The following is a 14,492-nucleotide window of genomic DNA, read 5'->3' as shown; positions in this document are numbered from 1 at the left end:
AGCGGGTTTGTGAGTTGTAAACAACGAAGAAACAAACCTGAAATACAGTTTATACTATTTATATATAAGCAGTTTTTTTAGAAATGGATACAAGTTAACTTTAGACAACAGAAAAAGTTGGTAAATTGAGTTTGAGCCAAGTTGGCTTATTAATCTGTTTGTCACTACTGTAGCTAGCTATATGTGAAAGTAAGTATAGACTCAATAAAGACGTGATGTAGATATCAAAAGTGTTTTGCAGCTTCAAACTGTGTGTCATATACAGTATTAATATGGTTTCTGCAAACAATCTGTTTAAATTAAATATGAACTGGCTGTAATTGCCATTGGAATACATAGGGGGTTTGTGTATTCCAAATATCATCTCTTACTGTCCATAATGTACCCATTTACAGCTGTTATTTCTCCTTCAGCCAGTCACATACCAAAGAATAAGAGATACAGCAGAAACTATGCACAATAAATCCCCCAATATACACAACAGCAGAATTGGACTGAGACAGTGGTATAGCAAAATATGGGCATTATAGAGAATGAGCTTTAACTTTGTCCTACCTCCACAACCACTACTGTTAACGTGACCGGCGTCTGCTCCAGTGGAGCTGCTCATGGGCCATTAGGGGAGCACTGCGATTATGCTTAACTCTCCCAGATGTAAATGAGTTTCTGCTGTGTGAAATAACTTATGATGAAATAGATCATGTGTGCTCCCTCTAGCTTTCCTTTCTTAGATTTAAAAAGGACACTTTTATTTGAATACATATCTAGCCCTGCCACCTAATTACAGAGAAATACCCTTACTGCTTGTCCTATCTTAACTTAAGTTTCAAAGATAGGAAAAATCCTATTTTCCTATTACAGAATTGGCTCATGGTCAGGGCTGTGTCCTATCCTGTCTAAGACCTGATTTCTTATCTTAACTTAAGAAATCCTAACTATGACTGTAAATTAGATTTTTTTCAATCCTGTCATGCCTGTATCTAGTTCCGAATGTTTGTGCCTGCCTGTATCTTTGATTAGAATCGCCCAGCAGGCTACACCAGATGGACAAGCCATAATATCATATCACTCATGTGTCACCACTGGCTAGCTGACTCACAAAAAAAGACAGTTTTAGCTACAAGGAGTCAAGGAGTCGTTTTTTAATGGATTATTTATCTTGGTAGTCAATATAAATAACCATTAACACAGTCTGGAAAAGTTCAAAGCATCATCACTGAGTAGCCTTTCAGTCATTATATTTCGATGTTCATGTTGTTCCCCATCTTCATCGTCATTGCCATGCAAACCTAACAACCGTGCTGCTGCAATTTTTACCAATTATTTTTGAATTAGGAACAGGGTTTATGACATCCTAACTCAGGATACTTGGGAAATCCTTTAAATTAGGACTGTTCTGTAATAACTAGATTCCTATTCGAAGACAAAATAGGATTTTTTTCCTAAATGTCATCCACAACTGAGATAAGATAGGATTTCAGGTTAAGTAACAAGGACCCTGGTATCCTTTCATTCAACAGACAGACAGACAGTCTTTGAAGTAAACAACGACACAATTGAAAGAGCATCCCGGTTGCAGGGTCAAATAAGCACAGAGAGATGTGTTTCTAACAGATATGAATGTTGTTATTCAGACGCTGACAGAAGAAACACATAATACATACACAGAACAGACACAACAGAGAGAGAGAGAGAGAGAGAGAGAGAGAGAGAGAGAGAGAGAGAGAGAGAGAGACTTGCATGTACACACACACTCCACCTGGTCAGGTGTGTCTTCCAGAGTTGTTTGTCAGCTGTGTTTTGAAGCCCACAGTGCTTTATCATGATTATGCTGTCACTGTTCCTTTCTTCAGCATTCAGTCATAAAATGAGAACTCGCACCTTTGTCTGTTCATCTACCCACCCTTCACTCCCCAACTCTCCAGTTCTCTTAGAATCAACTTCTCCGAAATCTTTTCCTCCTTCCCAATCCAAAGATGAAAAAGAGAAGTACATTGTTCGGAAACGGCAAAGTAAAGAGGATAAAAGAAGAAAGCACAAAGAAGAATTAGTAGGAGGAGAAGGAGGCGGATAAATATAGATGTTATGTTCCCAGCATAATCACCAAATATGTTGGTTGTAGATGATAATTCTGGGTTTTGAAAATGTATGATAATTAAATGCAATACCACATTATGACTCATCTAGGACTGTGCGGTGAAAGGCAGTGTGTGTATGTGTCTGTGCCAGAGCTAGAGGGTATAAAGGAGTCGTGAGCCACCATGCTGAGGAATTTACGTGCTCATTTGCATTTTGATTAACATAGGATCAATAGAACATCAATTATTCCATAGACGAGTCAGGAAATAGTAGCGCCAGTATGTGAGAGAAAGGGAAGTGGGACGGAAACAGAGTACAAATTAAATATTCTACACAAACCAATCACTCTCATGCAAGTAGAATTTCAAATAAATGCAAGCATATCATATCTGACTTCAACCAGTGGCCGTTATGCCAACCATACTTTAAATCTGCTGTCAGGATGATGTATCACCATCATTATCTGTCGAGTCCAAGAAATGTACTTATGTAGATTTGTTTATTGTTAGCATCTATTTATGGAGCAAGACTGAGGCCAAGCGCAGACATACAAAAAAGCATCATTGTAGCCTTCAGGCTCTGACATGCAATAAGTCTATGGAAAACACATACAGCATTACAGTTTAGTTATGGATAAACATATTGACTATCATTTTCATCATTTGTTTAACTATAGAATATCAAAAGCATTGACCAAATCTATACCAGAGCATAAAGTGAATCTAATATTATTATTATTATCTAATATTGAGATTATTGTGTCTTACAGCAGAGTCACACATGCAAATACACATCTTCCAACTATATGAAAAGCATCCAAATCCTTTAGTTTAGTAAAGGCTGGTCCTACTGTGAGTGACGTGCTTTTGTGCTCGCAGCCATCTAATTTGCTGCTTGCCCAATGATTTTCCATGGATACAATTTAACATGCCAGCCAAGTGCACCTTCAATTTGCCCTGACATGACGCAGGTGGTATCTCTGTGGTATTGCCTTTGCATTGGCTGATTTCAAGTCTTTTTTTTGTTTTGTTGTGAATAACACAATCAAGCATTTATCCAAAGTGACACATTTAATAGACATTCAGTGGAGAACGACCACTATAGTGTAATCCTTTAGATTGCAATAGCTCCTTCTATTAGATTCCATATTTTTCAGTGCAATACCTCACTTAATAAATGTTAAGTGTCCTTTTCTTTTGGCATTGGCATACCATAACAGCCAATAAACAGCTTTTCTTTGTAACTCTACACACCACAAACAGCCACCATTGTGCAGCAACATCAACTTCAAATTTTCAGATTGTGATGAATAATAACTTCCAATGAAATTAATTTGAGGATTATATTGGCCGTCACATGCAGCTGTCTCTGGTAAACCACCATCTGGGTCAGGGTTGAAAATGGCGTGGTCTCCTGGGCCAGGGTCTGAAAATCTCTGCCATCTTGTGTGCACGTCGTCATCATCTGGCTGCAAACCAAGCAGTCGTTTCTTGTTACTCTCCATCGCAGTGGGTCGATCTTCGCTCTCTTTCTCTCTCATTCTTTGCACCTCACAGTCGTCTGCAGGTGGTGGAAAAGCCCTCCATCCCTCATAAAGTCTCCCTCCTGACACCAAGCACTCAACTGAGCTGGCAACCCTGTTCTGAGCAGCACACCTAGATCTGTAATATCTCATAAAACAACCGCAAAACTGTCAACTACCACCACCGTTTGCACCACAAATGTGACAGAAGAAGATGATTGGTTGGAGAGAGAGAGAGAGAGAGAGAGGGATGAAGAAAATGAAGTGATGCAAGGAAAGTAAAGAGAGAAGTAAAATAAATAAGAGTGGAGCGGAGAGGAGAGTAATGTAAAAAGACTAAAGGGAGAACAATAACTAGTGCAAGAAAAAGAGTGAGGTGTAAAACGGTGAAAGACAACCTGAAAACCCAGTGAAAGGCAGCATGGGATCATTTGGGGACCACTGAAGTTACAAACAAAGGAAACAGATGTCATTTCCTCTAACCCTCTTCTCTTGGTGTTTATAAACTGTATTACAATCATATCATACTGCTACCTCTGCATTTAACCCATCCTAAGCATTAGGAACAGTGGGTAGCTGTAAACACCAGGGGAGCAACTTGGGGCTCAGCGTCTCGCTCAAGGATCGAACGGCCAACCTAAAGGACGAGCCTCCCTGTGCAATGAGCCACAGAGTGTAGTTATAGTTGTGTGCAGGTTATAAGCGAGAAAGCACGAGGGAAGGTACAGTATAGGGACGGCGTGACTGCATACGAGTCTATATATATTTGATACGACCTTTCCCCAACTCAGTTATCCTATCATAGCCCGCACCTAAACTCCTGTCCACCTTCCTTAACCAATAACACACACACACACACACACACACACACACACACACACACACACACACACACACACACACACACACACACACACACACACACCATTAACCACTTGAACAGTTGGGATGATGATAGTTAGATTGAAGCACTGCACTTTGTTTCTCTTCTCAAAATCTCCTCCACAATGTTGCCTGTCTCCTTTCTGCCCTCTCTAGATTTAAACATTATTTTTACAAAGACAAAATATGTGTTTTGGAGCTAATTATATTTTACATTTTACAGGAGATGTGCAGCATTCAAACCTGTTGATAAGTATGTTCAACTGGCCCACGCACACACAGGTGTTTTAATTTTTGGCTCATTAGACCTCAGCTCAGGTTGAAGCTGGGCAGAGTTGTGGCTCCGCCCAGCAACCAATCAGCCACAGTGGAAACACCTGGTGGGTGTATCGTCGGCATTTAGTTTTAATGTAATGACTTTATTGTTTCACACATTGTCAGTATTCGTTAAATATCTTCTCGTTCGCATTCGAAAGTTGCCATGTGTGAAACAAATATTACTAATTCATTTCCCATAGGACTTTTAGATACATGACAATGCAATACAATAGGAAATGTCACGAACAGTCTTTTATACAACATCAATAATTTACATCTGTTTCTGTTTATGGAAAATATTACACAGCACAGGTGTTACTAATAAAATGAACGGTGTGATAGTGAGCCAAAGTGCATCAGGACCCTGAAACCGCATCAAAAGAGAATTCAGTCATCATTTATTGTATTATATACACCTGCGCTTGTCATACTATGACTTGTCAAGATGTTCTCTGTGAAAAGGGCCTATTGGGTACAGTATCATTAAATAAGTCTAGTAACCTGTAAAGAAGACATTTTGGATACACAAACCTCCTACGGTTTTGTTTGTGTTGTTTTGTAATTTCAATTACTGATTTCTTGACCCAGCCCTAAAAGATCATTGGCTTTAGTGTGCTCTTTAGTAATTTGGGATGAGGGTCTTGACCTTTCCCTTTCCACTTTGTCTCTTACCGTCACTGTCTTTCTCTCATGTTGTCCTCTTCATTATTTTTGTTCTTATCTCTCTTGTGTTTATCTGTCTTCTTTCTGTCTTTTTTAGGGGCGGGCGTGATCAACTTTGATGGACAGGGTGTAATCTCATATCGTTTTAAGGTACTGGATGTCATACTGTCGAGGTCATTCTAGACAGTTAATATCATAAAAATCAACAAATAGCAATAATATAATATGACGGGATATAAATACTTTGATGTAGATTCTGAGCAGGTGGCTGGGAGACCTGGGAAAGTGCATTCTTGTTTTGTAGTAAAGTAAAGAAAGTTGTTTTTCATTATTAGATTTCCTTTTTTTTGTTTCTAAATATAGACCACGTAAGGTGCATTGTGTTTTTTTCACATGTGTTCAGGTGAAGAAGATGAAGATCATTAAGGATGTGATTGCCCTGAGGTTCAAGACGTCAGAGAGTGAGGGTGTGATTCTTCATGGGGAGGGCCAACAGGGAGACTACATCACCCTGGAGCTTCGCAAGGCCAAGCTGCTGCTGCAGATAAACCTGGGTGGGCAACACATGCATGTCATTTACTTTGACAAAGAAATACAAAGCAAAGTATACTCCCGCCACAATGTCTATGATGTAGCTGTCTTGGTATCAATCCATTATAGGCATGTTTTACCTTCTGAGGATATTCAAACTTTGAAGAAGCTTTGTTTGTAAAAACCATAACCCTCAAAGTACACCTTAAGCATGTTTTGAAATATTGAATACAAAATATCCAAGTGATATGTCTAAGACCAAGCTATACCCACTCCGATCCTAGAATTGAATAAGTACTCAATCTAATGCATGCAGCAACTTTACACTGGTTGTGTTTGCAGCAATTTGACAGGTTGAAAGAATTGAAACCATCATTATTGACTTGACAATAATGCTAAACTTTTGTAATCTAAATGAATGCCCCTGTTTGTCAAGGTATCATTATCTTGGAGCAATGACAAAGCATCCACGCGTCGCTTTTTACCCTTTACGCTGTAAACAACAGCCACAACAATCCATAAGTGTGTGGAGTATCACTCACTGTCGACCAGCTGTGTTGCTGACAGAACTGCAGCATCAGAAGCAACAACTCCAGTGGTGCATTCTCGTAGCCAGTGTTACAACTAACGACGCTTTTAGCTAATAAATAAATGTCAGGTGTGTTATTGTTGGCAGGAAACGGCACAGAAAATAATTACATTCTAATGTGAGTGAGGATGACTACATTTGTGAAAACAAAGACTAGAATATTTTTGTGCTATGTGCTGTAAATTTGAATAATTATATGAAGATATTTGGATATTTATGAAACCATTGTACGAGGCATAGTCAATATCCCGTATGTGAAGCACTGAGCTTATTTCTGTCTATTTTGCAAAATCCCTGCCAGAGAAGTCACAAATACATTTTGAGTCTATTGGTCCTTGTTAAGCCGCCCAAATGATCTAATAATAGCTTTTGGAATAAAGGCAAATTCAACTATTGATTGCACTTATTCCGCCTGACGTATATTAAATCGTCGTGTTAAAACATGCTGCTTTATCTACAATGTCAAATGTCTGTGTTTTTAATACCTTGTATTATTATGACATGTTAATTACAGGCAGTAATCAGTATGGCTCTATCCTGGGTCATACCTCTGTGACCACCGGCAGCCTCTTGGATGACAATCACTGGCACTCGGTGGTGCTCGAACGCTACCGTCGTAATATCAACTTCACCTTGGACAGACACACTCAGCACTTCAGGACCAATGGAGAGTTTGACCACCTCGATTTAGACTATGAGGTGAGAAGCAAAGTACACTGAGTATTACATTGAGACAGGAATGTGAAGAACGCAGACGTAGAATGGCAGTCTCCCCTTTGAAATAGATGAAGAAATGAATCCAACACAAAAGCCTAATAACAGACATACGTCCAAACACAGTTACAGGAGGTGACTGGGAAACGGTCCATGTATACAGCTGTTTAAAGTATGCTTGCTACTGAAAGATCCACTACATCTATTTCTTTAAAAGACATATCAGCTTGACATCATGTTAATAATGAAACCTTTGGGTGCCAAATGATTCAACAGCTGTACGTTGATGGGTGAGTTCAAATATGAAAAAGGAACTGGCAGACCATGTAAGTAAGAAGCTAAAATGTCAGCTGATTTATTCAGCTACCTCAGCTTTGCCTGAGTTGTTTTTTGTGTGTGTGTGTGTCCGTCGAGAGCAGCTGCCAGTACAAGTGACCGGCTACTGCATAGAGAGCACATGTATTTATTTTAGTTTAACTTCTCAACCCAATATAATTGTTAATTGTACCAGCATCTGTTAAGTAGCATGCTAGCTTAGCAGGTAGTCACAATGTGTCACTTACAGGGTCCTATTTTACAAGCCAGCAGCAGCGCACACGCAGTCATTTTGCATTTATCCTCCGGTTGTGTATTTGGTATGTCCCTGGCTTTAAACAAACCTGTCTCTGCCAAGGTGGGAGGGGTGGCGCAACTGAGGCTGATGAGGTAGCACCATGCAATTTTGGGGTATTATTTTGGCATGAAATTGCATTTTTGTTTCCATCTGTTCAGACCACATCCTATTACAAACACAAGACAGTTATAGTGGCATTAAGTGACAAAGGTGCATGCCCACAGACATTTCATGCACAATGTGACGCACACACACACACACACACATAATAATACACAATCATACTGATATTTGGCTTCTAGGGTCTGACCTTATCACTCCCCACAAGGAAACTTGACAATAGTAACTTCCCCTCTAGCTTAATTTATACTCAGAGCCTACAGGTGGATGCTGAGGTGGAAGTGGAGCTTTTGAACTGCAGCAGCAGCAGCAGCAGTAAGCAAGAGCAGGGCAGCTAAAGAGAGGAGCATGCCATGTTGAGTATAGCGATCCACTTGAGTTGGCTGCCTGAACTAGCTCGCAGGCTTTGCTTCAGTAACATTTGAAGTGTGTATTTGTAATTTTGTACTTAATGATGGAGGTGAACTTAAGTCCTCCAGAAAACTGAGCGAGAGTTCTTGTTTAGGAGCCTTGGGCAGTACTGATGTGCACAGAATCCTATATGTGAGCAGTTTTCAGATAATATCTGAACCCCTCCAAAAAGCGCTGGGAGTCTCAGCAGAGCTGTTTGATCATTTCAAACCTGTGAGAGATTACCTTTACTTATTAATAGTCGTTATTTGTGATGCTTCTTGTTCTGTAAGTGTTCTGCCACATTACCTTTTCTTATGCGCTGCACTGAATTTGCAACTGCATTTAAAACGTCTACTCATCTCTGGCGGTAGCTAGGCCTCATCTGCCTGCACAGTGCATTGATACCACACAGGAAACCAGATATTGGTTTTACACTGTGCTATAATGCTAATCCATAAAACTCACATAATTAATGGCATTCAGTAATGGAATGCAAAGAGTTCAGCTAATAATACTTAAAACAGGAAATTGATTTTGGAATGCATAATGGGTATGGAATGCACTTGTGTGTAATGTGAGTGTGTGCGGTGATCACACATGCATGTGTGATCACCGCACACACACATGTGTTTGTGTGTTTGCAGTGGTATGGTTGTGTGTGACCTTTAGCAGGTGTTGCTGATATGGGTGATCTGTTCCAGTGTCAAGTGGGATACTGAGAAATGGGGCAAGACAAACCACAGTCCAATTAAACTGAAGCTGTTGAATTAAAGGATCTTCAGGGAAATCTATACAACAGGATAAAGCAGGAGGCTGTGTGTGTGTGTGTGTATGTGGTGAACCCTGAGTGGATCTTTGCAGTGTTATTGCCTGACCGAGTCTTTCTTCTGTTATAGCACAATTGTGACCAGCTTTTTGTCAGAGTGTACCTCTGTATTCCATATAGCCCACACACTCCATTTTCTATGTGTGCATATGTGCCTTTGTGTATGTGTGTGTGCACGTCTGTACGTTTTCTGCCCCCTTTCAGCCTGTAGATTAAATATCCGGATGCATTTGTGTCTACCCTTGACAGTAATTACTAAGACCACTGGAGCGTCACTACAGACACAGACAAGCATACATGCACACACACACATACACTCACACATACATACAGTTTGACAGACACATATCTACTGGTAATTGCACTCCCCCCTCCGTCAGCTTAATAACCCTCAGAGCTATGTCTGAAAGAAAAAATAAACACATGTTCTACTGTCGAAAAATATGAAACAGAGTTTACATTTTCTTCAGTTCTGTGTCCTTCAGCGCTTCCCACCAGATGCCAGTTTATTAGCCTCCATCTCCTCGCCTCGGTTCTGCTCTCATTGCATCTGTTCCTCACAAACTTCTGTCTTCTTCCTGTAACGCTTTCTCTCACTGCTCCAGCAGTCAAATTATATAAATATATAATGTATTATATAATGTGTATGTCAAGAGTATACTAAGATTTGATTAGATTTGTCAGTATTGCACTTGTAGTGCAGAACAAATATTGGGATTTTATTTGGAGCTGACACTACTTTTCCGAAATATAAATTCAAAGGAATGACTGTGTCTCAGGCCTGATCCATCCATGTCTGCATTCGTTCACACAATAGACCTAAAGGTGGCGCTACAATATTTGTCATAGGCATATTTCAATTTTTCAAAATGACCTTATTATCTTTTTTGTTGTCAGAAGTGATTAGTGAAGGCTACACTTCCTGCTAAGGCTTCATGTTTTTCTTGGTCATTTATCCACATATAAACACCCAACAATATCCAAAACTGCACCTCTAACAACCTCCATCTGACTATTATGACTTTTCATATCAGTCCATTTGATACTTTTTTTCTTGCATTAGACATTTGTATGTTTCTTCTGTAATTCCTGTTTGCGGGGGGAATAGCTAAGCAATGAAGCCAATATAGATGAGTTAATTGCCTGTTTTTTTCTCTATCCATCTCTTTGCACTCTGTTCTTCTCTAGTTGAGTTTTGGGGGGATGCCATACAGTGGGAAGCCAGTGGGAGGAGGAAGGAAGAACTTTAAAGGCTGCATGGAGAGCATCAACTACAATGGAGACAACATTACAGACTTGGCCCGTCGAAAGAAGCTAGACACCTCTAGCTTTGTAAGTGAAATGTGCATGCACACACACACACACACACACACACACAGACACTCTCATATACACACATATATATATATATATATATATATATATAGAAACAAAATACAACTCAATTGCAAACATGTAAATCTAAAGAGATTGAAGTAACATGCATATAAAGGCAGCTGAAAACCGAACATGATCATTATTGTCACACGAGCTCTTTATTTGACCTGAGTGAGAGGGCAATTTATTCACCGGACCAAAAAAGTTCAACAGATTCATAATTAATAAGACACAACTGACCCATGAGTGGCCCCTCCATGTGTTTGCCTCCTGTCTCTGTGCTCTCTCTTGATAGCGTGGCTGAAATGACTTTGGAACAGTTTGTTTTCACTAATCTCAACTGAATGAGGAGCACATTAAATCCCTCTCTTTTCCCCATCAAACGCACAGAAACCGGGATGACTACTAGACGTAGTCTCGATGTGTGTATTGCCATCCTTAAAATGAGTTACTGTTTCAAGAGCTTGTTTCAGAGCTCTCGTCTCTCCCCTTTTCCTGTTCTTCCTCAACAGTGGACACCAAGTGTATCTTCTTCGATCTTCTGATTGAACACATGGAGACACTAATCAAGTTCGTTAAAGCAGCACCTCTAATGCTCTCTGATGATTCACACAGCCGTTCATTTCTAATCAAAACAGATCTGCTCTCAAATATCAAAAACGCACACGCGCACAGGCAGAGGCAATCAGGAATCGTCTATAGTTGCTAAGGCAGCTCAATATTGTGCATCAGCGAATGATTTGATTAAGAGCACAAGGTTGGAGAAGCTCGCTGGAAATTAGTGCCTGAAATCCACAATAATGTTTGTTTTCATCCAGCACACAAACATCACGTAGGTTACTTTTCAACCCTGGGTTCAAAGACAGGATGGGCCAAAAAGAGACATTTTTTTGTAATGTGTACAAGCAACATCAGTCTTTGAATCTAGCTTCAGTCAAGAACATCTGAAGGTAAACATGCGGCAGCGAGATTCAAAGCAACAAAAGCCTGGTGAATAAATAGATGATTTCCTGTGTTGGCGCATTTCAAACATTCAAACAACTTCACATACAAGTCCACACTCAAGAGATTAGCTTTGTGTTTGACTTTACCCTTTGAAGACCAGTTGATAGCGTCCTATTATCTCACTTTGTTGGTGTCTCTCTCTCAAAATCTGTGTCTTGACAGCGTAACCTGTCCTTCTCCTGTGTGGAGACACACACCTTCCCGGTGTTTTTTAATGCCACCAGCTTCCTGCAGCTGCCGGGTCGAGCCAATCACAACACAATATCTGTGAGCTTCCAGTTTCGTACGTGGAACCCTGATGGGCTCCTCTTCTTCAGTAATCTTGATGATGGCACGCTGGAGATCTCCCTCGAGGAAAGCAAGGTTGCAGTTCATATCAATGTTACGAAGGCGACCAGGAACAACCGGGTAGACTTATCATCAGGTGAGTTTGTCAACGTTTGCAACAATAAGCAATAAACACACACCACACAATTTAAACTAGAAGCTGTTTAGTTTAGTACTTCATTTATCTTCAGTCTTAAGATTTGGCCAAGGAAACAAAATTATTCAGGAATTATTAGCATGTAATGATGCCTGTAGTTGTATTTTTTCTTTGAAGTATGTCAAAGTATGTCATAACCACAAACCTTCTATGGAAATACGAAGAATTTATGCTTTTTCTTTAACATTTCATGCACAAAGTTTTGACCAATAACTCCACTTTAACATAACCACTTTGGGGTGAATAAATGTTCTGGATGCAAAAGTAATAATTTGCACTGGCCAAATACACTTTTTAGTATGGATATATAACACCCACACAAAACGTTCCATGGTCTATTTCTTTTTCCTGCTTTTTCCATCTTTAGTTTGCTGCATGTCTCTCATCCACATTATATTTGGTGTCAAAATATGTCACGTTTGGGCACTCTGAAATTGTCTGCACATGCAGGTACACAATCACAGAATTGAGAGGGATGTTTCAAACATCCCTTTACTTGCATTGTAGACAAGATAAACAAGTAACGCTATTGCATTGCATTAGATGATAACACAAGAATGGGACTGTTCAAGGTGTGTTGCGTGAACTAATCTTATATCAGCCTCCTCCTGGTTACTGTATAGGGTCTACTGACTTGCTTATCATCTTGACCTCCTCATCATTTTTAAAATCAGATATCAAAGAGTATCGCCACACAGTCGAAGCCCTCCTTTACTGCTGCAATGTTGCTCTCACCTAGGTCGTTGAATGTCTGAAAGTTTGAGTTGTGGAGACCCGGCAGAAGAGCAAATGATGTACGCAGATGGATCCTCTTTAACTGTTGTACATGAAGTTAGATTTGTGAACATATCTATCATCAAAGCTTCCTCTGTCCCTCTTAGTCTACCACCTCTCTTACCCTCCCATTCCTCATATACCTCCGGCCTCTCCTTCTTTCTCTGTCCCCCTCTCTCTCTGTCCTTAGACGCACTCATTTATTCTGTCCACTGCTGCTTTAATAGGCCATTATGCCCAGGGGTAAGGGTTTATTACAGAGTTACCCTCTAGGCTAATTGGGCTTGAGCCTAAAATTACATCAGCATTACTAGAATATACAGACGCACAAACACACGCTCCCTCCTTTGATTCTGTTATTAGTATCTCTCAGAAAGAAAGCCACACTGGCTTCTGGCTTCAATTACACAGTGGGAGCTCAGTAGACAGTAATGAAATGCTTAGTCCCTCTTAATGGCAAATATACTGGGGAGAGACGTGCAGATGTGCACACACTAAGAGGGAGAGTGAGAGAGAGAAACGAGAGCTCCTTACAGAGACTACACAATCCAGTTTTCTTCTCCCAGTGGGGATAGATTGCTTATGATGCTATTTAGCGACAGCTTATTCATACGTATAATCAGGCATCTGCTGGAAGGTAAAACCACACAGACTTACTCCACTGATCTGCAGCCCACAGCACCCCCGTCCTCGTGCTAATGCATAAAGACTTTTGTTTTTCGAGCACGCTGGGGCATTATTCACTTTGTCTCAATAATGGATCAGTATTTGATTTTTGTCTGATTTGTTATCCGTCTACAGAGAAAGTTTTTAAAGGAAGAATGAGTAGGATTGGTTGGTTGTGGTTTCTAAACACAACATTCGAAGCGCACGCCCTCTGACGGCGGTTAGGTTACGGTGCTTGCCTGCAGGTGAAAGCCAACCCTTACCCTAGATTCACTCTTGTTTTGAAATGAGCTTTGAGCGCTTGGCATTTTGCCGAACGATATTTTTGTTTTTTTGGGCGCTGTGTCCTCCCTTGTTGTAGCTTTTTCTTGGTTCTTATAAAAAAAAGATCATGGTTTGTCTTAAAATAATAACGTAACACTGTAACATAACAACCACAAGTAGCATATATAGATAACAACCGCCACCAACGCTCCCGCCCGTCCTCAGAGGACTTCCTCACTTACTATTACAGTAGTACAGTAGTGCAGTAAGTACTACTATACTTAATATTACACCACGTAACTTTAATACCACCTAGCTCTCAATAACAATCGCTCCATATACTATGACATATTTAACGTATTCGTGGTTTGCAGAAATGTATATTGCCAACATGTTTTCCTGGCGACTAGGACAATAAGGGACGATTAAAAGGGATTGTTTTTGTCTGGGTCTATACACTGTTTTTTAAGAAACTCCTACCTGCCTTTAAGAAGCCACGTGATTAGGTGAACCTAACTCTCACATCACATGCACCTGACATTGACCACAGTGTGAATGTGATGTGAATACAGGTGAGTCAAGTATACATTTTCTAACCTACTTTCAAATAAAGCTATGCCACCTTGGCTTAAAATAAACCATATTAGCTTAAGATGGATACATTAATGACAG

At 40.1% G+C, this 14,492-nt stretch overlaps 1 protein-coding gene across 1 annotated transcript in view; it reads left to right on the top strand.

Annotated features, from left to right (window-relative positions):
• Positions 1–14,492, top strand: part of cntnap2a (contactin associated protein 2a) — a 277,910-nt gene that overhangs the window by 138,613 nt on the left and 124,805 nt on the right. The window contains exons 5-9 of the mRNA XM_076080696.1: positions 5,562–5,614; positions 5,868–6,018; positions 7,099–7,283; positions 10,439–10,582; positions 11,795–12,056. Coding sequence (XP_075936811.1) covers positions 5,562–5,614; positions 5,868–6,018; positions 7,099–7,283; positions 10,439–10,582; positions 11,795–12,056 — 795 coding nt within the window. The remainder of the gene's footprint in view (positions 1–5,561; positions 5,615–5,867; positions 6,019–7,098; positions 7,284–10,438; positions 10,583–11,794; positions 12,057–14,492) is intronic.

Source organism: Anarhichas minor, unplaced genomic scaffold (assembly GCF_050575085.1).
Source record: "Anarhichas minor isolate MPS153535 unplaced genomic scaffold, ASM5057508v1 ptg000074l, whole genome shotgun sequence".
NCBI lineage: Eukaryota > Metazoa > Chordata > Actinopteri > Perciformes > Anarhichadidae > Anarhichas > Anarhichas minor.
This window is presented reverse-complemented; position numbering and strand designations above follow the sequence as displayed.